The 23,804-nt window shown below is 53.7% G+C and overlaps 1 protein-coding gene across 1 annotated transcript in view; it reads right to left on the bottom strand.

Annotated features, from left to right (window-relative positions):
• The window catches only part of MYO18B (myosin XVIIIB), a 221,368-nt gene extending 199,870 nt beyond the window's left edge, over nucleotides 1–21,498 (bottom strand). The window contains exons 1-10 of the mRNA XM_060029302.1: nucleotides 21,418–21,498; nucleotides 19,739–19,897; nucleotides 13,156–14,418; nucleotides 12,584–12,650; nucleotides 11,622–11,734; nucleotides 10,153–10,329; nucleotides 5,373–5,571; nucleotides 3,242–3,384; nucleotides 2,307–2,407; nucleotides 1,212–1,275 (exon numbers count right to left, since the gene is read on the bottom strand). Of these exons, the coding sequence (XP_059885285.1) occupies nucleotides 1,212–1,275; nucleotides 2,307–2,407; nucleotides 3,242–3,384; nucleotides 5,373–5,571; nucleotides 10,153–10,329; nucleotides 11,622–11,734; nucleotides 12,584–12,650; nucleotides 13,156–14,418; nucleotides 19,739–19,897; nucleotides 21,418–21,498 (2,367 nt within the window). The remainder of the gene's footprint in view (nucleotides 1–1,211; nucleotides 1,276–2,306; nucleotides 2,408–3,241; nucleotides 3,385–5,372; nucleotides 5,572–10,152; nucleotides 10,330–11,621; nucleotides 11,735–12,583; nucleotides 12,651–13,155; nucleotides 14,419–19,738; nucleotides 19,898–21,417) is intronic.
• Between the last annotated feature and the right edge of the window lie 2,306 nt (nucleotides 21,499–23,804).

Here is a 23,804-nt window from a genome sequence, read left to right as displayed (position 1 = left end):
ACACTCAAAGAGCAGAAGTTCTTAATTTCAACAAAGTGCAATTCATCAATTTGTTCTCTCATGGACTGTGCTTTTGGGGTCATATCTATGAAGCCTTTGCCCGATCCAAAGTTACAGAAATTTTCCTCCTATCTTCTTCTAGAAATTTTATGATTTTAAGTTTTACATTAAGGTCTATGATCCCTTTTATTTGGTCAATTTTTGTACATGGTGAGAATTTGTGGACTGAAATTCTTTTTTTTTGCATGACGATACCAAATTATTCCAGCACCATTTGTTTCCCCGACATGTATGTTTGGAAAAGTGCTTCAGAGTAGAAATGATTCACTCCCCTCTGCCTGGTAAACTCCTACTCATCCTTCAAAACCCAGGTCAGATGTCCCCTTGGCTAAGAAGCCTTCCCTGACTGAGGCCAAGTAGCTTTCATCTATTCTCTGGTGTACAGAATGTTGTACAAACTCTGGCATTTCTCTTATCCCACATGATTGCATTAATTCCCAAGTCTTTCTCTCTTGATAGGGTGAAAATTCAGGGATGAGGACCATAATCCCAACACTCAGCACAGGCCTGGCACAGAGGGTGATGGTAGGAGTGGGGGTGGGGGTGGGTGACTCAAAACAATTTTTAAAATATAAAAAAATAAATAAAAGAATAAACAAGTGAACAATGTGCTTTTTTAAACAACTGAATACCACCTCTCAAGGCCCTACTCACAGGGCCCATCTTCCAGGAAGCCACATTAATCATCAACAATATTTCCTAAGAAAAGTGCCACTGACTGATGTAATCCAAGCCCAGTGCTAGCTGCTTTCTGCACATCATCTCATTTAATCCTGACAACAGGTCCATGAGGCAGATGCCGCTACTATTGTTATTTTACCAAAGAGAACACAGACATTCAGAGAGGCTAGGGTCCATGCCTGAGGTCTCATATCTAGCAAGTGTCAGAGCCGGGGTTAGAACCCAGACAGCCTGTCCCGGAGACCGCGCCCTTACCTCTACACAAACCACCTCCTGGTTCCCTTTATTCGCACAAGACTCATTTCCCTGACAAGCCCAGGCCCCATAAAGGCAACCCTGCCTCCCCCACATGACCAGCCCTTGCCAACTACTCACCCCAGTGGCAGAGGGACAAGCCACACAGGGGACCCTCCCATCTTGGCCACGGGGACACAGACACTCACTCACACCCAGAAGGACCTCCTCTTTACCTTAGGCCACACGCCCATGCCGAAGGAGCTGCTGTCTGCCAGCTGGTGCAGGTACAGTTCTGTCCTGGAAACAGAGAACGGACCAGAAGTAAGGGAGGACCCACCCACCCCAGTGGCCTGGAGGGCAGGTGGTCACCATGGCATGGGGCTCCACACAGCGCCCCAGGCGGCCCCAGCGTCTGCCTCAGGCCCTGGCCCTACCTCCCGAATATTCCTCACTTGCTGCCCTCACTGGGCCCTTCTTAAGTGAAGGCCTTCCAAAAGCTTCCTTACTCCTGTTACCCTGCTCTGAAAACTGGGAGTTTCCTCTCTAATCTGCCCTCTCTCCAAAGGGTAAGGTGCCCCTCTGGCCTTAGCCAGGAGGCTCAGGACAGGTTGGGTCTGCCCTTCAGATGGGGGTGGAAGGCAGGAGACAAATGATGGGGGACGCAGAGGGAAACTGAAAATTATCCCCCCTCGCCTGGGGTGAGCACTCCCTGGAGCTTCACTAGATAGAACCTTACTCATTCATTCGACAGATGACGAAACCAAGGCTCAGAGACAGGGAGCCACATGTCCAAGAATTCCCAGGAGTCAGCGAGGGGCAGAGATGACTCCCTGGGCCACCTCCCCCAGAAGGCCCTCCCAGATGAGTCTTCTGGCTTCTCTGCTGTTCCACCTGCTGCCTCCTCGCCCTGAGCTACCTCAGGTGCACCCAAGGCTCTCACAGAGTTTAGGAGCTTCTGGAAGATTTGGGGTCTGCTGTTCCTTGCCCACCTCCCACGCTGCTGTCAGAACCTGTACCGAAATGTCACCGTCACAGCAGACAGCCTCCACCCCCCCCCCAGCGTGTATAAAGAACCATATGTGAATTATCTCACTTAATCCCGTAAGGTCAGTCAAGGGACTATTCCCACGGAGGTTCAGAGCAGGTGACACCTGGCCAGGTTCACCCAGCCCAGGAGCGGTACCAGGCAGCTGGAATCAGAGGCCAGATTCCTAACCACGGGGCTCTACTACCTCTCAGCTCTAGGCAGAGGTAGGGCTGGGGCCTTGGAGAGCGGGGGCCCTCTGTCTCACTGCCCTCGGCCGTCCCTGCTCAGCCCAGTCGCTCACCTGAGATCCAGGTCCAATCCGGCTAGCATCTGGGAGAAAACCTCGAAATTGCCTTCCCCTTCCAGCTGCCGGGCCACGTGGCTCTTCTCCAACAGCATCGTCTGCCAGGGGAGAGGACAGGCACCCGGTGAGCACGAGGCCGCGCTAGGCTGCCTGCACACCCCCACCAACCCCCAGGCCCACTCTTCAAGGCAGCACCTAAGGCCCCAACTTGGCTGGACACCTCCAAATCAAAACATGCCAGGCCTTTGTCTCACTGATTCAGAGTCCAGGCAGGGAATCAACGCATACAACAGGCTCATTCCAATGAAGAAATCCAAGGGTACTAACAATTAGCCCACAGCCGCCCTCCAACACACTCGTGTGCAACCGAAGCCCTTAATAACTTGACGCACATGGTGATGCACGGTAGACTTCCAGGGCCGGGACAGAAAGGGATTTATCGGGCACCAGCGAGTCTGGATATTCTCCCAGCTCCACATACAAACAACCCTTCTAATAACCTAATCCTATTTTCTGTTCAAACAGAATGTTTGCGGCGGGAGGGGGGGTGGCGGGGAGGGGAGGGGCCAGGTGATTTCAGAGAGAGGAACGAACAGGCCATGTGCCTGTCACACACGGGCTGCCGCAGCAGGCCAGCGAGCGTCTGTTTAATTTCGGCTTACGCTTTTAAGACCCAGCTAATGAGCGACTGAATTATGTATCTACTCATGAATATTTCACCCCTGTGATACTCTGAGGCACAGACGAGCCGGCATGCTTGGGGATGAGATGCCTGGGCACTGAGCGAAGTGGGGAGGAGCTGGCTTTGGCCTGGGGAGCGATGACCATTTAGATATTCCAGGGTTCCAGCTGGAGGCGTGGGCCCTGCTGAGTGGGGCTGAGGCTACTGCAGCCCCTTAGAACCCCCTCTCCCTCCCACCCAGAAGCCTCACCTGGAGCTGGGCGGCCGTGACTCGGCCTGTGGCGTTGAAGTCCAGTGACATCACCATGGAGAACCGGGTGGCACAGCGGCTATGGCCGGTGGACACAGAGCCAAAGGCCCGGAGGACAGTGAAGGTGGCTCGAATCTTCTCCACTGGTGGGGCACGGACAGGGCATCAGCCGTGGCCCGGGTGCTGCCATCCTCCCCTCTCACAGGACCCCAAGCCGGCCCCAGGCCCCAGCGGGGCCCCCTCCACTCCCCCAACTCAGCTCTAAGCCACACCTCTTCCACTGCTGGGCTGGCCCTGTGCTGCAAGTAGGGGCACGGGGGGAGCAAGAGTGAGCCCAGAAGGGGAGATACACACACCTAGGATTGGTACGATCTGAGTGATAAGGGCTGCCCTAGGGCCTCCTGGGCCTGGTGGACTCTAGGAGGAGGGCAGGGTATTAACATTCCTGGACCTGCTCTCAGGGAACACTCCATCACAGCAGGCTCAAAAAGCCCTGCAGTCCCCACACACGAGCACCCACTATGTGCTAGGCACCTGGATACAGCCTAGCCTGACTTCCACTCCCCCAACACACACTTTCAGCAGAACTACATTCTGGGAGGGCCAAGACTGGTGTCTCTCCCTGCTGTATCCCCAGTTCCTAACAGGGCTCTAACCTGGGCCAGGTGCAGAACAGGTGATCAGTAAAGCATTGGAATAACCCCAGTGGAGAAGCAGGATAGTACAATGGTTAAACAAGCTTGAATATGGCCTCTCCCCGTTGTTAGTCACCTGATTTGTAGTGAATTAATTAACCTCCCTGTGCCTCAGAAACCCCATCTATAAGATGGGGGTAATAATAGTACTTACCTACCTTACGTGGTTGCAACAAAGACTAAAAGATTTAATAATGTAAAGTGCTCAGAACATGCTCCAAATGTGGTGGTGTTATTATTATGTTTGTTATTATTAGAAAAGCAATACTGCCTGGGCCATATATTCCCAGCAGGGGGAATACTGCCCCCAAGAGGGCAGAAACTGTTTCTTGAGGATGGGGGCAGTTTTCCTTTCTTATGTATAGAATAGGGCACAGATATATGTCTGTCTGTGTCTGTATATATATACACACATACACACACACACACTGCATAAACAGTGTGAACCTATGGCATTAAATTTTCATGGTGGGAGACGATTAGGAGAAAGAACAATTAAAAAGGCTCCTCAGAGGGGCAACAATACATTGAGAACACTGGCCCAGGGGTAACAGCTCTGGAGCCAAACTGTCTGTGTTTGAATCTCTGTGCTAGGATGTATGAGCTGTGTGGCCTTGGGCAAGCTGGTTAACCTCCCTGCGTTTTAATAGCCTCATCTATAAAATTCAAATAATAATAATGTCTAACTTATAGGGATGTTTTAAATAATAAGTAAGTTGACCTGCTTGGAACAGAGCCTGGCACAAGCATTTACCACGATCACCATCAATATTGTAACTATCATCATCGACACTCTTTTTTACTGAAGTGTAGTTGATTTACAATGTTGACACTCTTTCTTTAATGCCCAGCCCAGACAGCATTTCCTCGAGGGAGGCCCCCAGCCCCTCCCCTGCGCGCCCTCCGCCCCTCCCCTCCCCCGCTCGGCCAGCAAGCGGTGCAGAGCGTTGGAGTCCGGCACAGATGTGCAGCCGAGTCTCCCTTCCGGCCGTCAGCGCCTCCTTGCCTTTGTTTTTTTACTTATCGGGTCCTCCACACAGTCCAGTGGGCTGTGCGCTGCACGAGGACGCCACACCTAAGGGCACAGCATTTCTATCAGACGGCCATAGGCCTGTATGCTTATTAGGATGATGGCTCAGAACGTGGCGGCCAAGCGTTTGGTTCTAACAATGTCGACGTGCGATGACTTTTCCACATATGGCAGTGAGTGTCTTAGGCAAGGAGTAGCTGTTTCTAATTCACACAAAAGTACCCAACAGACTAGGGGTGGCCCTGCCCAGAAGCCAGCACAGGGTCTGCACACAGGCGCTCAGGGAACGCTAGCTGAGCGGATATAAGAAAGAGCTGCCCAGCACCCCCTCCGACTCTCCCTTCCCTTCCCCCACGCCACTGCCCCCGCCACGTCCCAGCTGCACGTCACCTGGAGACCACTGTACCTGAGACCCTGCCATCCACACTGCCTGCCATCCCCACCAGGTGCTCCAGGACCTGCTCGCAGCAGGTGGTCTTGCCAGCACCGCTGCGGCCCAGGGCCACGATGCTCTGGTCCCTCTGCTGGCTCAGCAGAGCCCAGTACGCCCGCTGGGCCAGGGAGACAACGTGGGTGGGTAGGCCATCCTGGCAGCTCCTGGGCACCTGCAGGAAGATCGCCGGCATCAGCTTTCCCACCCAGCTGGGGCCCAGGGAGCACTCCGCAGAGCTCCAACCCGGCCTCAAGCCCAGATCCACGTCCATGCCTCCCATCCTACTCCAGCCTTGTCAGAGACGTCGTGCATTTCTCTGGGGAGAGCCCAGCCTGGAGATCTAGTCCTGCCACAGGCTCGCTGGGAGCTCTTGGGCAGCCTCGGACCCTGCTCTGAGCCTGGCCTCTTCTTTCGCCAATGAGAGGCTTGAACTAGAGCTGCATTAGCTCATGGGGCTCATCTCACTTGCTACACAAAGGACTGGATCGTACCTGTCTGAAATGAAGCAGGTGGATAAAATGGCTCAACTGATGAGTGACGTCTGCCATGGAAACAGAACAGGGCATGGGGGAACTGGCAGTACGTGCGCTATGTATTTGCTGTAGCAGATTTAGATACCGGAAGCCCCTTTGACTTCATTCATTCATCCACCCGTACATTCATTCACTCAGGAAAAAAAATATATTCATTGAGTGTCTACTACGTAGCAGGCACTATTCCAGGCACTGGGGACACAACACTACTCAAGACGAATAAAGGAAGTCTCTGCCAACCGTGAGGAGATATTATTATACACCTATTAAGATGGCTAAAAAACCTGTTTTGAATTCTTTTGACACCCTACCAAGTTCTGGTTAAGATGCAGAGCAAGTGGAATTCTCCCCCAATGCTACACAACACAGCCACTCTGGAGAAGAGCTTGGCAGCCTCTTTTACAGTGATACGTGCACTCGTCACACAACTGAGCAATCCCACTCCTAGCTATTTACCCAAGAGAAATGAACATTTGTGTTCACCAAAAAACCCTCTCTGTCACTGGTTACATTGAGTATGTATTCAGAATCATCAACAAACTAGAAACAACCCAAATGTCCCTCAACTAAAGAACTAAGATAACCAACCACCCCGGTTTTAACACCGGAAGTCCCTTGTCCCAGAAAAACCATTCCCTCCCACGGAAACCAGGACAACTGGTCCCCCTCTGAACAGATAAACAAAGCTGTGCGATAAAATACAATAGAATAAAAGAGCTAACGGCTCACAGCTGCAACAATAGGGTGACTCTCAAATGCGCTGTGCATTGTGATACGTGGAAGAAGCCGATCCCAAAGGTTACACGCTGTACAATTCCATTTATATGACTTTTCAGAAAAGGCAAAACTAGGGAAAAGGGACAAAGGAACAGATTAGTGGCTGCCAAGGGCGGGACATGGGGGAGGGGTTGGCCACAAGGGTATGGAGAACTTTTGAGGGTGATGGGAACTATCCTGTAATTGATGACGGAGACAGTTTCACAACTATACGTGTTTGTCAAAAACTTACAGAAGTGAACACTAAAAAAAGTGACATTGGGCTTCCCTGGTGGCGCAGTGGTTGAGAGTCCGCCTGCCGATGCAAGGGACACGGGTTCGTGCCCCGGTCTGGGAAGATCCCACATGCCGCGGAGCGGCTGGGCCCATGAGCCATGGCCGCTGAGCCCGCGCGTCCGGAGCCTGTGCTCCGCAACGGGAGAGGCCACAGCGGTGAGAGGCCCGTGTACGGCAAAAAAAAAAAAAAAAAAAAAAAAAAAAGCGACATTAACTGTATGTAAATTATACCTTAATAAACCTGACTTAAGACAAAAAAGCCCTGCCTGTAGAGCTTGCTTTCATTTGGGAGAAGACAGATGATAAAAAACCAACTAATTAAATTATACTGAACGGGAGTCATTTTAAAGCCATGAGCTTGGATGAGATCACCAAGGAAGTGGGCGTTTAAAGAGGGAGGGAGAAGAGGTGTAGGGACGGGGCACCCTGACTTGGAGCGATCAGGGACCAGCAAAGGAGGCTGAGAGGGAGGGCCAGCGGGACAGAAGGAAAACCAGGAGAGCGGAATCCCGGAGCTAAGGAAGGGAGTGATGGCAGGAGGAGGGCAGGACCAGCCCCTGAAGTGCTGCTGAGGGTCAAGTCAGAGGAGACCAGAGAATTGTCCACTGGGCTTGGCAGCATGGAGGTCACTGTGACCTTGACAACTGTCTGCTTAGCGTGGTTTTCAGGGAGAACGGAAGAGGGCGGTGGAGGTAGCGAGGGCAGTGGAAAGGCACCAAAGGGAGCAGGGAAACGGGCCTGGCTGGAGGAGGACCTTGGAAGCCCAGGATGCTAAGTGGGTGACAAGTGGGCTAACGTCCGCCCTCCCAGTGGCTTGGCAGGACCAGGGGCACAAACTCCGGTGTGGCAGCCCTCCCCTCCCCGAACCCCCAGCCTGGGCTAAGGAGCACCCCCAGTGCACTGTTGGCCTTTCCTACCCCGAGACCCCCAGGAACAGCAATGAGTCCCCATCCTGACACAAATCAAAAGGCTCAGCAGGACCCCAAAGCCTCCACACTGGCGGGACACAGCCTGAGGGAACACAGCAGGCAGAGGGGCCTGAGGTCTGAGCCTCGGAGCCACCTCCCGCTTTGGAAACGTAAAGTTCAAGGGCCAGGCTACCCCAATCGTCAGCCTTCTCAGGCCTACAGGGGAACAGGGAGGATTCTGCAGACCCAGGCCCCGCGGTCACACACAGCTACCCCTGCATACTTGCACACGGGCACACTCAAGGGCACACACACCCAACAAACAGCTGCAGAGGCCGCTGCACACAGGTGTGCCCATCCACACCCCACGCAGTCACAGCACACTCACCCCAAAAGAGGCCAGCCCCAGGCGCGCACCCAGCTCCCAGCCACGCGGCCGGCCCAGACCCCCACTGAGAGGCCCCCAGCCCTGCCTGGACCGCTCCTAGCCCATCTTCAAGGTGGCCTCAGTCCCAGCCTCACCGCAGGTCTCTGCTCCCACCTGGTGGCCATCTGAGGAACTAGAGGAGACTCAGCCAAAGACAGAAGGCAGCTGTGGCTGTGGGAGGCAGCGTGACTTGGGGGGACCCACGCCCACCTCAGGGTTACAAGGGCTCAGGGGGATCACGGGACTCAAGTTCCTCCTACCAGGGTGGGTCCCAATCCCCGCACTTTTAGGCTCTCTGACCCAGGCCGTGTAGCAGACGCCGCAATCAGGACGGTCACGGTCGTGAGAAGTGGGCTTGCAGACAGACCTGTGACAGACACCCCTCCCAGGGGCCCCTAAGGAACCAGAGCAGGCTCTCGGGGCCTTGGGCTGCAGTAACAGAAGCACAGCCTGCCTGGCAAGGGAGGGGAGAGTGCAGCGTCGCCCTTCCAAGCCCCTGGCCAGAACAGCCAGGCTGGGGAGGGGCCTGGAGGGCGACCTAAGGTGGGGGGGCGTCCAGGAGAAGAGAAGCCCCGGGGAGGGGGTGCAGGGCCACTGTCCCCTCCTTAATGGACTTAGCATCATTCGGGGGCTAGGAATGGCTTTGTCCCACGGGACGCCAAAGGGTAAGGTGCAGCTTTTCATCCTCCATTGACAGATGAGAACACCCAGGCCAGAGAGGTGTCCTGATCTCCCCAAGGTACCTGCGGCGTGTTGAACCTTCCCACCAACAAACCCTCAGAATGGAGCACGGATAAGACTTTTGACCTCCAGGGGGTCTCCCTGCCTCCACTTTTGTCCGCCTCTATCTAACCTCCACTGAACAGCCAGGAGGGTCTTTTTACAGCGTCAGACCACATCACTGCTCTGCTGAAAATCTCCGTCATGCTCAGAGGAGAAGCGGAGTCACTATGACCGCGCATGAGGCCTGGCTCAACCCATCCCGTCCCCGCTCCTCCTGACCTCCACCTTGCTGTCTCCTCCACACGTTTCTCTTTGTCACGTTGGGCCCATCTTCCCCCAAGAGGATGAAAGCTCCACGAAGGCAGATTTATCTGCCCACCTTCTTCCCTGCTCCTCCCTCCAAGCCTGGCATACGGGACCCTCAATCGATACCTCAATCAGGAGCCACTGAGTGAATGGAGGGCATGGGGTGCAAATGACTCGGCTGTAGCTGCATACCTCTCCACGAGGTGGCGCTGACAGGTTTTCTTTGCTTTGACTGTCGTCTTAACAAAAAACGGGCCATTTTACACTCCACAGGGAAAAGTAAATAAAGGCGGAACCGAGGCTTCTGGTTTCCCCGTTCACATGGGTGTCTGGGACTCCCGCGGGTCCAGCATGGGGCTCAGAGCACAGAGGGGCCGACAGCGTGGGTTTCACCCCAGCTCGTCTGGCAGCTGGCCCAGCCTCTCGTCCATGGAACGGGGCTGGTCGTGGTCCCTGTCCTGTCAGGTGGGCCTGAGAATTGATGGAGATGCACACGAAGGTGCTTGCAGCAGTGCCTGGTACACAGCTGATAGTCAATACGTTCTCTCTTATTATTACTGTCTTTCACACTCCTGTTGCTGTTTCTATCAGTTACTCATCCTTCCCCTCTAAGGAGGGGGGCTCATGTGGTCCCCAAGGCTACCCAGTGCCCACGGCACCCCAGAACCCACGTCTGCAGGATGCTGCCCACAGACACGTCTGCAGGGGGCTTTGGCTGCCCTGCTCTCCCGAGATGCAGAGGGACCCCTCCACCCCACCCCTCCTGCGCAGTCCCCAGCCCTGGCCCCATGGTGCCCCCTCACCTTGGCTGCAGAGGGCGCCGTGGGCCCCTGGGGCTGAAGGACGATCAGGTCGGGCCCAGCGCAGGTGTGCAGCAGCCGAGCCCGGCGGCGGTGCAGAAGCGTGTTCAGCACACTGGACTCGTTGACACTGACCAGGGAGGCCAGGTCCTCGGCCTGGTCCAGCTCGGGCGGATTGGCCTGTGAACCATCACACAGTGTCCTCTGGCCTCCTGGGCGCCCCCCCAAACACACACACACAGCCCTGGTGACCCTGTCCCTGGAGAGCTCTGTGCCAAAGACCAGAACAGAACACAAGGACTCTGGAGAGAGTGAGGAAACCCTACAAATGAAACAAGGGCACCTCTTCTCCTTTGCTCTTTGTGCAGCCCCCCCCCCTCCCCGCACGGTCCTTCCTCCCTGTGCTCGTGGCACTGGGAGGGGGGATGCTCTCAGGACGACACAGCAAGACTCCAGCACCTTCTGTCTCTCAAACACGAAAGACGGGTGGTGCTCTAGAGGAAGTGTCCTCTGCTGTTTCCTCCTCTTCCGGGTCTTGTCAGGTAGCTCTGCATGTGCTCTGTGACACTGAGGCTGGAGGCCAATGCCCTAACCGCCCCATTTCTGATAGCCCATCATACACTGATCGCTTGGAAATATGCCCAAACCCTTCTAGAAGCAAGGGATGACTGCAGCTCTCCTTAGGGCATCCACTCTAAAAACCTTCCTACCATTCTTTCCAGCTTCAGGGAGTTTTTTGGGCCTAATGCTCTGGCGTTTGGGTCAACCCTCAGCTCTTTCATGAGTCAGTTTTTCTTCTGAGGACACTGGCCTTCTGCAAACTCCCAGCACTGGTGGGATTAGAGGCCCTGGGGTGGGCAGAGAAGGAGCAAAGAGGGAAGAAGATGAACGAGGCCCACATGGAACTCCTGGAGGAAACTCCTTCTCAATTAGTAGGCTGTGAGGGGTGGAAAAGGATCAGGATAGGACCTTTTACTTCTATCACTAGACTCCGACTTATCCGCAGATAGACTCATGGTGTAGTGCAAAAATTATGCAAAACAACCAAAAAAACAAAAGGTTGATGCCCAAAAGGTAGGCCACGGGAACCTATGCTATGGTTAATGGCAAACTGCTCATCCGGCTCTGAATTCCCTGGCAGCCAGGGTGAAAAAGGAAGCATGCTTTGTAGCATGATTTGCAATGTCCATAAAAAGGAAAACAATCACTTTCTCAGATCAAGCAGAACTCCCAGTCCCAAGACCTGACAAACACATCTCTGAACATGTCCTCATAAAGGGGACACCATGGGACAGAGTAATGAGCCCTTAGCAATATACCTCCAGCAGAGTAATGGCTTCAATGGTGATCTTCCCTATAATTCCCCCCAGGGCATCAAGCTGAAGTATTATGTGCAGTCCAGCACAAGGAAATCTCTCTCAGGGGTGGGGAAGGAGGGTACAGAGCAGGCCGGGAGGGGGCAGGGGGCTCACCCGATGGACGTGATCCTCGTCCACCTCAGTGATGCTTTTGTCCGCATCAATGCACAGTCGTACCCTTCCTGCCGGCAGGTCGGCTGTTCCCTCATCTGGCTTCAGCACCGTTGCTGGTAGACAACCCAGTGGGAGAGAGAGAAGGAGAGGGCGGCGGGGGGGGGAGAGAAAAAGAGGAGCAGGGAAGGAGGGGAGGGTAGAAGACGGGGGCAGGTGGGGAGGAGATGAAAAGATTCTGAGCTGCTGAGCCAGGCCAAGGGGCTGGAGAGGTCTGAGACATGTCAGAAATGGGCTAGCATCACCGCCCCTTGGAGCCTACTTACAGGGAGGGTTCTGAATTGTGACCCCAAACTCTTGGAGGAGAGAGGCTGGGTCTGACTCATTTGGGGCTTTTATCAGCTGGCACAATGCCAGGCACCCAGATGGCTGGGTGCACTGACCCAATGCATATAGAGACCTGGGACAGCAGCTAATGGCATACAGGCTGCCTTTTTTCTTTCCAGGGCCCATGACAGACATCACTAATCAATCACTCTTCCCAGCCGTGTTCTGAATGGGACTCAGAGTAACTTCTCCGTAGTGTTTGGTCACTAGCCCCCAAATCACCAGCAAAAGATGAAATGAAATGAAATCCACTGAGATGAAATCCATTTGGCCACTTGCACTAGACTCCAAGTTCCTTGAGCAACACTGTAGGAACCAAACAATGCTTGCTGCTTTAATGAATTAGTTAAATTAATTAATCACCAAGGAACAAATGCCTTTGAAAACAGACCAGTTGCCAAGGGTGAAATGACATCCGCCTATTCCCACCCCAAAGCCACATATCCCCATCCCAGTCCCAGCTGCCCCTTCCCCCTTCCCCCCTCCTCACTCCGCAGACTGTGTTCAGGACCTGGCAGCAGGGGGGGGCTGTAAGAGGGAGAGGATTAGCCCCCGGATGTGCTAACACCCCTAATTACCAAGAGTAAATCCATCCTTCTGAACCAGCCAGACTTTCTCCGCCTCATACCATCTGTCCTCAGGAGCCTGAGGGCAAAGATCGCATAAATTAGACCAAGATGACGCTGCCCTCCCCCAACCCCCGTGCGAGGGGCAGACCCCTTACGTGGGCACTTCTCACAGTGCGTCTGGGACCAGCGAAATCAGAATCTCCCGGTGCCGGTGAGGGTGCTCGTTTCAATGCAGAAGCCACAGCCCCGCCCCAGCTTTCTGAATGGTAAGCTCCAAGGCGGGGACCGGGAATCTGCACTTCGAGCCACCTGCTGTTTACCCAGCACGAAGAACTGCTGTGTGAAACTTCAAGCTCAGGCTCGAGAGGTGTGGTTGGGACGTTCCCTCACTCTGCGGAGAATCTCACCCCGGGACAGGTGCTGCGGGGTCCTCAAGACCCCCGCTTGTGGTCGGGGGAGTGCCTGTTCCCTTCTCTAGGCTGGCCATGCCCTCCACTCCCGGTCCGTCTCCTGTCCCTGCCTTTCCCACCCCTCCTCCTCTGGCCTGCCCCTCCCCGCCCCCGGGGCTGCAGCCCCCTCACCTGGCCTGAGACTCCGCTCTGGCCTCCTCTGCTCCCCTCCTGCAGGGCTGGCCCCTCTTGGCTCTCCTGACTCTGAGGCCTTTCCACACGGTTCTCCAGGGCAGGCTGTCCGGGTCCTTGCGGCTCCACCTCCAGGGCCCCAGCCCCATCACTGGCTCTAGCGCAGGCGTCCTCTGCTTTCCGCCCTCTGCGCTCAGGCTGGTCCTCCTTCCCAGCTGTAACTGGGGTCTCTCCACGTGCATCCACCTCCTTGGGGGCTTCAGAGTCCTTCTCTGTCTTACTCCCGGCTTTACCTGCCTCCCCAGACTCGCTCTGAGGTTGTCCCACCGGTTTCGTCTTCCCCTGGGGCTCACCTGCCTTTCCAGCCATGCTCCGAGGCTCGCCTGCTTTCTCCATCACTCCAGGAGCTTCCCCCACATCCCCCTGCACTGTGCCCGGCTTCTCCACCTCTGTCTGAGGTCCGTCTGTCTTGTCCGCCTTACTTAGGAGCACACCTTCTTTGTCCTTCTTACTCTGGGGACCGTCCCACTTGCTCCTTCTGCCCAGGGAACCTCCCCACTTTCTCACCTGGGCTTGGGCCCCAGCCCACTTCCCTTCACCTGCTGCAACCTTAGAGAAATTCCACTTTGCCCCCTTTTTGGGGGGGTCCCCTCTCCCTTTCTCCGCTGCCTCCAGCTGCCACCCCTCACCCAGCCCCTCCCTGCCCTGGGGCTCACCCCCTTTCGTCCCTTTGGTCTGGGGGGCCCCGCCCCCTTTCCCCATTGTGCCTTGATCCTTCTCGCCTTTGGTCAGTAGCACAGTTCCTGGGTTCCCAAGATCCCCAGTCTGGGTCAACTCAGCCTTCAGAGCTGCATCCTGGGTGCCGGCCTGGGGGCCACAAGGAGTCCCTGGGGTCTCCCGCTCTTTTTCCCCTCCGGGGTCTGGGGCTGGGGTCTTGCAAGCGGGGCCGCCCCGGGGCTGGGTCCTCTGCTCTGGCTTGGCTGAGTCCGGGTCCAGCTTGGCCACCATCAGCAGCACATCGCCCCCCCTTATCCCTCTCTTGAAGGGCAGGCTTTTTCTGGCTGGTGTCACACTGGGGCCCGACTCCTGGGGCTTCTCGCCGTTGATACTGGTCATCAGCTCCGGGTCCATGGTGCCGGCCCCCTCACTCTTCTTGCCCAGAATGTCTGAGCTCTGAGGAGAGCTCGACTGGTTGTCCTGGGAGATGTGCTGGCTTCCAGATTTGGTGCCACTGTTGGGTTGGCTGGTGGAAATCTCTGGGGTCTAGAAGAGACACCACAACCATACTTAGCTGCTTGCTGACCAGACAGCTTTGTCATTCACTCATTCATTCACTCATTTGTTCAGCCAACCATTAATTCATCCAAAGACCCTCAGGCATGTACGGGCAATGGGCCAAACCCCAGCACCCTACACCCTAGGCTTTGGCTCAGAACCTCAAGGCCAAGTGACATTATGAAAGGAGAGTGGACTTTGGAGCCCAACAGACCCAAATTCACTTCCGAACTCTGCCACTCACTAGCTGTGTGGCCTTAGATAAATTACTTCCCCTCGGGACTTCCCTGGTGGTCCAGTGGTTAAGACTCCGCACTTCCACTGCTGGGGACACAGGTTCAATCCCTGGTCGGGGAACTAAGATCCCACATGCCGTGCAGCACAGCCAAAACAAAACAAACCACACAAAAAAACTTCCCCTCTCTGAGTCAGTTTCCTTACCAATAAAATGAGAAGCATAATGTCCTACCTCACCAGGTGGGCGTGAGGCTTCCCAGTAGCATATGGAAGCTGAGCCCAGCACCTGGTACGTCCTCAGTAACAGGAGCTATTGCTGCTGCTGTCACTGGTGCTGTTGTCACTGTTCTCACTATTATTTATGCCTGATTCTTCCCGCTGGGCCAGGAAGGGATGGGGAAAGGACATGGAGCCTGTCATCGGAGGACCTGTTCTAGTCTTGGCTCTGATGCTTTCCAGCTCGGTGACCTTGGACGACATCACCTATCCTCTCTGAGCTTTGGTTTTCCCTCAGTGCAGGCAGATACCAGCTGACCATCCAGACTTTTTTGTAGGTTGAGATGTGGAAATTGCAGAGAACTGAACAAAGTGATCTGCTGCTACTTTCGCTATCCTGGTCCCCAGAACACACCTGCACACCAGGTGAGGGCTCTGGATCTGCCCTGAGGTCTTCCACTTTTGCTTGGCCGAGACATCTGGGTACCCGACACTCAGGGGTCTCCACTGCCTGTTCCTCTCCCATGTCTTTCTACTGCCTTGTGATGTCGGCCCCGCCCTGCCCTCCATCCTTAAACCAGCCTGGCTGTGGCCTGAACTGCTCACAGAGCCAGCTTTGCCTCTGCCTCTGCAGAAGGAGACCACGGGGGGAGTTCTACCCTGATGCCTGGCTGCACCATCTGTCCTAGTCTGGGTTCTGCCACTTTGGACCCTGCTAACACCAGCCTCCCACACACCTGTGCCTGAGCATCTGGGGTTCTCATCCTTTTGCATCCAGAACAGTCCCAGGACTGCGTTGATTCCACCTACAAAGCTTCACACCTGAGTCTCCTTTCCCAAACCCAGGTCCACTCTCTCTCACCTGGGCCACGGCCACAGCCGCTGAGCTAATGTCCTGTCAATTTGCTGCCAGTCATTTAAAACCTCATCAAAAGATTCTGGAAGCTGCCCAGAGCCTCCAGGAAAGCCATTCAACACAGCCACCTGCCATTCAAAGTTCTTGAAGAGGAGCCCCCACCTCCATCTGGTCTCACTGTCCCTGCTCGTCTCCATGCTTCAGCCACGCCTGGCATCTCCTGCCACACCTGACGCTTCCCAGCTTCCACGCTTTTGTTCACGTTGAGCTTGCTGCCCGGAACGCCCTTGCCCTCTCCACTCGTCCACATTCTACTCGTATTTCTATACCCAGCTCAAACGCCCCCTCCTCCACAAACCTGTGCCTGAAGACCTCAATCAGAAACTGCCTCATAGACCCAGAGTCCCAGAGCCCTGTCTGTCGTGCACCATCTGCACCATGACCACGTGCTGCCTCCCGTTCTAGCTCTGATTTGTGTTGCTCTCCTGTTTTAGGTGATGGATGCCTCCAGAGCACAGTCTCGATCTTCATCTTTGTAAAAATGACAATAATAATAATAATAATAATAATGGCTATCATTTATAGATCTTGCAATGGGCCCTCCATCGCCATAATGCAATATCCTTCTTAACCTAATAAAGAACCCAATGAAGTAGGTTCTGAACTTCTCCCCATTCTACAGATAAGGGAGCAAACACAGAGATGTAGGGGGCCCAAGAGACAAACCCAGAATGGAAAGTCACTCAGGCCTCTCTGAGTCTGAAGCCAGTGCCCTTAACTGTTGAGTACTGACAGCGTTGCTTGTCTTCCTGGGACTCGCTGGAATCTCCTGGGAGCTTTAAAAAATTCTATCGCTTCGGCTCCACTCCCAGAGAGTCTGATGCAGCTGGTCTGGGTGGTGGCCCCCCAGGTGACTGCAACATGCAACTGGGGCTGAGAACGCCAGAGCCCGGCAGCTCAGTCTGACCTCCTGGGACCAGGCAGGACACTGCCTTCGAAAGGGGATTGGCTGCAGCTGGCAAATCTCACCACTGTCCACACCATTTTGAACAGTGAGTCAGTGCCTTATTTTTAACCAAACCCCCGTAGAGGAGACAGTAACACAGGGGTGGGCCAAGCAAGACAACCCATCCCAACCTCCCTCCCCTCTACTATGTGTACTCTCTTCCTTCAGATTTTCTCAGTCACCAAAACCCTCAGATCCCACCTGCAGCCTTCTCAGTACAAGGGGGAAGAAGAGCACCTAGAATCACTGGGGCTGAGAGGAAACTCACAGCCCAGCCATTTTACAGATGCACAAACTAAGGCCAAGAGAGGGGATGGGATTTGGCCTGGAACACACAGAGTGGTGGGGCCAGAGCTAGAACCCAATTCTCCTGACATCCGATATGGATCTCTTTCTGCCCCTATGTTATTCCAGTCTCTCCCCATCCCTCACTGGCTGGGTGGCCTTAGGAAAACCAAGTCACTCCCAGAGCCTCGTTTTCCACTCCTGCAAAATGGTGATGGATTCTAATGGCTCCCTGCAAGGATTATATGAGGCTGCAATGAAATGGCTGTGTTGGGGCGAGGAAAGAGAGGCCAAAGTTATTTAGTGATCGGGGAAAGAAAATTAAACTGGCAGGACCCAGCAAGGGCTTGCTGCCTCGCAGGAGCATGTCCCGAGGCTGCCCTGCTCCAGCCCTGGGAACATCTTGGCCCATGGTCCAGACACCTGTTGTCGTCTGAGGCCTGTCCATCATACTCAGAGTCTCCATCCATGCCCTGCAGGGACAGCTTATCCCTGTCCTCTGCTTAGCTCTGCTTCTCAACTTGCGCGCAGCAAAGCCAGCGCAGCCTGCAGGCTCCTCGGACCCTTTCCTCCCCAGGCCTCTGTGGCTGCCACACCAGCCACCTCACTCCCCAGACTGGCCCTTTCCCAGGCAGCTTGCCAGAGCAGAGGACACACAGCCTCCGGCCCTGGTCTGCCTCTACCTGGCCTCATGACCTTGAGCAAGTGCCTTGACCTCTCTGAACCTCAGCCTCCACCTCTGCTAAGTGGTATAATCCCATCCACCCCCTTGCTGTACAGGGTATCAAATGAGCCCCTGAGCAGACAGTACATCTTGTCGAGTGATAAACGGCACACGGTAACACTGCATCACGACCTAACAGCAGTCTGTGGGGGTGGACTTTGGCCCCCACTTAAGCTGCGTCAGCCAGGGCTGGGGACAGAGCCTGCCCTCCCTGTCACCACCCCCACGAAGGCTCAGCAGCGGGGTTTCAGCAGCTGCTGCCGTTCAGTTGCTAGAGGACTTCGCTGATGCATCAGAGTCACTGTGACTGGACAGGTGCAGGCACGTGGGGGACCAGCCAGGCAAACAACAGCTGAAGGGGCATGGGAGGCAAAGCCAGGGTGGCCACTGGGCTCAAGCCAACTCCAGGCCCTGAGGCCACCAGATCTCTCAGCCCAATCGCTGCAGCACCCACCTACCCTCAAGAGGGCGTAGCAGAGACGCAAGGAGATACCCTTTCTGCTAACACTGTGATATGCCCAAGGTACAAGCACCCCAAGCCTGCCTCCCTGGTGTCCAGCCTCATCATCCTGCCTCCCTGGTGTCCAGCCTCATCATCCTGCCTCCCTGGCGTCCAGCCTCATCATCCTGCCTCCCTGGCGTCCAGCCTCATCATCCTGCCTCCCTGGCGTCCAGCCTCATCATCCTGCCTCCCTGGCGTCCAGCCTCATCATCCTGCCTCCCTGGCGTCCAGCCTCATCATCCTGCCTCCCTGGCGTCCAGCCTCATCATCCTGCCTCCCTGGCGTCCAGCCTCATCATCCTGCCTCCCTGGCGTCCAGCCTCATCATCCTGCCTCCCTGGTGTCCAGCCTCATCATCCTGCCTCCCTGGTGTCCAGCCTCATCATCCTGCCTCCCTGGTGTCCAGCCTCATCATCCTGCCAGGGTTCCCGGGCTGAAGAGCTGGGGGACAGGAGGGAGGCAGCACTGGCCACCATCAGGGATCAATCTGCAGGTCCTTAAAGCACAGGGACTGCACCTCGTCCACCTACTGCTTCCAGCCAGCAGTGCTGTTCAGAGCATGTAAGTGGACACCGACCAGTCAGAAGGGACGCCAGCTGGAGCAGGGCCCTGAGGTCCCTTCTGGGCCAAGCAGTGAGCCTTTAATCATTGGCTGTGGCCACTCTGAGGGACTCAGGAAAGGGGCCTAGGTGAGCATGGCAGCTGGGGGGCACTTGGAGTACTTGGGGCCATGGCCATTTACCACCTGCTGTGGAAGGCTTTCAGAATTTTAACAACCAATACAGCAATAATCAGAGAATACCACCGGAACATCTTTTCTGCTTAAATGAAAGCAAACTATCTATACATCCTCAGTTAATATTTAGGTTTCCCTTTCTACAGAAATAGTGGCAAAATGATCCCCTCGTACATCAACTGTTACCATGCATTCACTCAGTGAACAAAAATTTCTGAGCGTTCACTACGGGTCAAGTTCCATGACAGCTGCTCAAGATACAGAGTCGAATGAGAGGGAGAGGTGTTGCTCTTAAGGAATGCCTAGTCAAATAAGGCACGTGAGCCACCAATTACTATGCTGACCACAATTAAGACAGGCATAGAGGGTGGAGTGGGAATTCAAGGAAGGCAATGGGAGAGCTTTCCAGAGATGTACCATTTGAGTTGGGTTTTGACAGAGGTGTAGGAGTTTAACAGATCAAGCTGAAGTGGGGACTGCAGGTACAAAGGCTGGCAAGTGACTCAGAGGATGCTCACAGGACAGGATGGTGGGTATTTTTTAAATTATTTATTTAGGCTGTGGCAGGTCTTTATTGCAGCATGTGGGATCTTTAGTTGCAGCATGCACATGTGATCCTGCTCCCTGACCAGGGATTGAACCCAGGCCCCCCTGCAGTGCGAGTGCAGAGTCCTAGCCACCGGACCACCATTCCCAGAATGGTAGGTATTGAAAGTCGCCTGGTCCCCTTCCTGTGGGGCCGCTTACCTCTTGTTCCGGGGAGGCAAGCACTGCCTGTTTCCTCCGTCTTGCTTCCTTCGACTCTTTCTCAGTCTCCCGGACCAGTTGCCTAATGAAGCCCCCTGGGATGACAGAGAAAAGGGGAGGGGGCGAGGATGGTGGAGGGCTCCTGTCCTCTTCCCGAATCTGTTTTGCAGAAGCAAGGAAGGAGAAAGCTCAGTGAATGAACCAGTGGAGGCAAGCCGCCCTTTAAAGAATCTGCGACAGAGCCAGGGAGACGCCCAAAGAGGACATACACGACCAAGCTCATGTACAAGAGGCCACTGCAAAGCAGGAGAGGCCCGGCGAGGCTCTGGGAAGCCTCGAGACAGCGCATGAGAACGGAATGCACGAGCTGCAGAGGTTACTCCAGTTGGTGCGATCTCTGCCTGGACCCAGTTTCCTCATAATACGAATTTGCATGAACAAGGCCACTGGTTCCCTTCCCTGGTGTGGGACAGACCCATCTCTGGGAAGACCTGTTTCAGAAGGAGCTTTTCCAGGTTTCCAGAAGGGGATGGATCACAGGGAACCATCCACACTCCCCTGTCCCATCTCAGCTTGTAGTTAATAGATTAAGCAATTAATTCATCACTTTAATCACTTTCTGTGCCCGAGCATGGTAAGAGAGGGAAGGGCGGGAAGCCATGGTTTATATAAGGATCCAGCCCTATGGCTATAGCCCGCTCCGCTGACCCAGTGCCATGACTTCTTGATGGTCCTTAAGCCAGAATCTGGACAGCCAGGGGCTCCCCAATACTGGGCTTTAAAGCCTGCATTTTACCCCAGAAACGTGGTCTAAGCCAGCTAGCCGGACTTGGATTGCGGCTGAGACTCGCCACAGAGACCTTGGAGGCTGAGACGGGGGCCTGGCTGTGACCGACTGGGGTGCGTCTCTAACCAGCATCACAGTGGCTGCTCGTGAGTTTAAAAAAGACAAAAGTCTCCAGCACTTCTCGCAGCAGAGCTACACACTGGTTTAAAATAAGCTCCTTATCAAGGTCCTCTTCAAGAGGGTGGCGGAGACTTGATCTCTGCAGCCCTGCTGATAAAAGGGAATCTAAAGGAGACAGGAAAGGCCAGGAGACAAAGCAGAGGCCAGGAGATAAGGCAGACTTCTGCCTAGGAAGAGAGAAGCCAGAGACACACGGGGAGTGGGCTCACGTTTACACCACGCTCACGTGGACTGAAACCTGACAGTGAAAGGCACACTCAGCAGGTGTCAACCTCCACTCCCTCCAGCACTGTTCTATACTACACCCAGATCAGTCTGAGAGGGGCATTGGCAGCCAGAAGGAAGCTTCTCGACCACCCCACCCTCCAGCCTCCAATTCATTACACCCTGTCCACAGGGTGGGATGAGGTGAGGAGGAGATAACAAGCATCAAAGAAAGAGGCAGCCTTTCATGGAATCTTATGAGAAACACAAAAGGGAAAAGCAGAATCACTGGGAAGAAGGGCCCGTTTCCAGCTCTCCATGGTGACAGAAGGCAGGGACCTCAGAAACCCATCCCCATGGCATAAACCTGGCAGCCAACAGCCCTGCCTCTGCCCCCTCACCCCCCGCTTCCCCACCCATACTTCTCCCACACAACCCTCATGCTCATCAGAGCTGCCATGAGGATGGAGACTGGACAGCTGGTCCACCCTTGTTCCCCCCCACCTACTGCGGAACAGACGGAGACCAGGCAGCCATGGGAGGAGTCAAGGGCATGGTCACTAATGCCTGGCTGGGTTGGAGAGGCCATGGCTAACCGAGGCAGAAGACCGAAGGGGCACTGGACATGCCCCAGGGAGGCTCTGAATGTCAGGATCCCTGCCCCAGGTGGCCCCAGGTGGCCCCAGGTGGGAGGGGGCAGCCTGGGCCACCGGGGCCATGACTTGTCCTTGGAGGGTCCAGTTGGCCCATGTGGCTGCAGCCCGAGCGCTGACCGTTACTTTCCTTCTGCTCCCACAGGGCAAGGCGTGATGAGATGGCCATGCTGAGGCAGTGCCAGGACCGTGAGATGAGACGAGGTGAGATGAGATGAGATGAGATGGGATGGGATGAAGCTCTCTGCTGGGCAGCACGGAATACGGCTTTATGGACACACGCAGCGCATGAGGTGATGGACACGAGACTAACCCACGGAGACACAGAGGGGAGAGAAGAGAGGGACAGGTTAGCTCCTGGGTACTGCCCAGATCTAACCCCCACCAATGCCACGAACCAAGACCACAAAGCCGGGCACAACTGTCAGTTACATCTGGGAGGAATGCGGTCAGCAGGGAGCTGCTGGCCATGGAGTGGACAGTGCCCTGATATCCTTGCCCCCTGACCCCGCACTTTAACGTTCTCTTGATGTACACAGTCAGAAAAGTACATACTAGTAAGTGTATAGCTCAGTGGCTCTCACATAAAGAACACAACTATATAACTAGCACCCTGACCAAATTAAAACTATTAAACTTTTAAAATAAAAACATGATTTTATTTAAAAGTATACTGAATTTAATTTAATTGATTAAAATTTTAATCTTAATTAAAATTATAACAATTTTAATTAAAATTATTAAAAGTACATTTGAATTTAATTTGAAATATTCTTTTACTTATGAATATTATAGTATATAAATATTGTAAACATATTATATAAATACATAAATATTATAAATAAAATAATAAACAGGCTAATCTAATGTAATCTATAGTGATGGAGGTGGGAGCACCACGAGTGGAAATTTCTAAGGCAATGGAAATGTCCCGAATCTTGATGCGAGCTGTGAAATGTGAAATAAAATGGAGTCACTTATGTCAGGGGTTTTACAATGGGGCCGGCAGGCCATCAAGGAGGGGGACCTTACACACATCCTCCCCTGGTGCAACCCCGAACTTCGGAACTGGTCCAAACCACAAAGATTCCAAGGACTCTGCAAGAACACCTGAGATCTGTCCCAGTGAGGAACTTTTACTTCCCTCTAGTGATAGCCTTAGCGCTCAATCACGTTAATTGAGGCCAACTTCGACCTCCAACTCCAATTAAAATTCTTTGTAATGCAAATCTCCCCCCCATTTGCCTTTAAAAGCCTCTGAGTTTGACTCCCTAGCAGGACACTGTTTGCGTCGCTACCGAAATCTGTGTGCCCGAATTACAATTCTTTAATCCCAAATAAAATTTGTGTTGGATTACTGCCTTCTAAGTTTATTCAGGTTGACAGAGTGCTGGTTATGCTAGTATAGCACGTGTAAAAATTCATCCAGCTGTACAATTAAGCTCGAAAATTTTACTGTATTAAATCTATCTCAATTCAAAAAATAGAACATTACCAGCCCCTTGACCATCCCTCATGCCCCCTTCTCGTAACTATTCCCCTGAGGACAGCCACTCTCCTGATTTCTAAAACCACAGAAGAGCCTGTGTTTCTTTTGTGAGGTAGCAGTTGGCTCCACGGTTTGACCGTGAAAATGAGGAAAGGGTAGGACACCTTGACTGTTAATTGACCCAGAGCTTTGGGGAAAAGATTAAGCATTTTTAGCATCATTTTGAAAGCCTTAACAAACATACATAACTTTTGACCTAGAAAGCCCTCTTCTGGAAAACAAATTTGAGGAAATGATCCTCAACCAGAAAACGTCACCACTGTGTTGCTTGTACGACTAAAAAACCTAAGTCTCCGATAACTAGAGAAGTTGAATAAATTAGAGCACACTGGACTTAAAGCAATCGTATGAACCCACTGAAAAGGATGCTTAGCAAACATTTTAAAACAGCTTTATTCATCCCACGTCAGATCTTCTAGAAGGCCAGTGTCTGTACAAACCTGCTCAAGAGAGTTTTCTGGTCTCCTTTATTCGCCTACTATAAATAGAAATGTTGGGGGGGGATGTAAATTAGCAAGCCCAAAGTGGAAAAAAACCTGTCGGCCTCATATCCAGGTGTCAGTAATAAAAGATGAAATTGTTAAAGTAAAAATAAAAAACTGCTTTCTCTGAGGTATAATTTCTATGCCAGCCGTAAGCTTCACCCATTGTGAGCATACACTTTGATGCTTTTTGATAAATTTACAGTTTTTA

Source organism: Delphinus delphis, chromosome 13, assembly GCF_949987515.2.
Source record: "Delphinus delphis chromosome 13, mDelDel1.2, whole genome shotgun sequence".
NCBI lineage: Eukaryota > Metazoa > Chordata > Mammalia > Artiodactyla > Delphinidae > Delphinus > Delphinus delphis.
The sequence above is the reverse complement of the archived record's forward strand: the minus strand, read 5'-3'. Positions and strand labels throughout refer to the sequence as shown.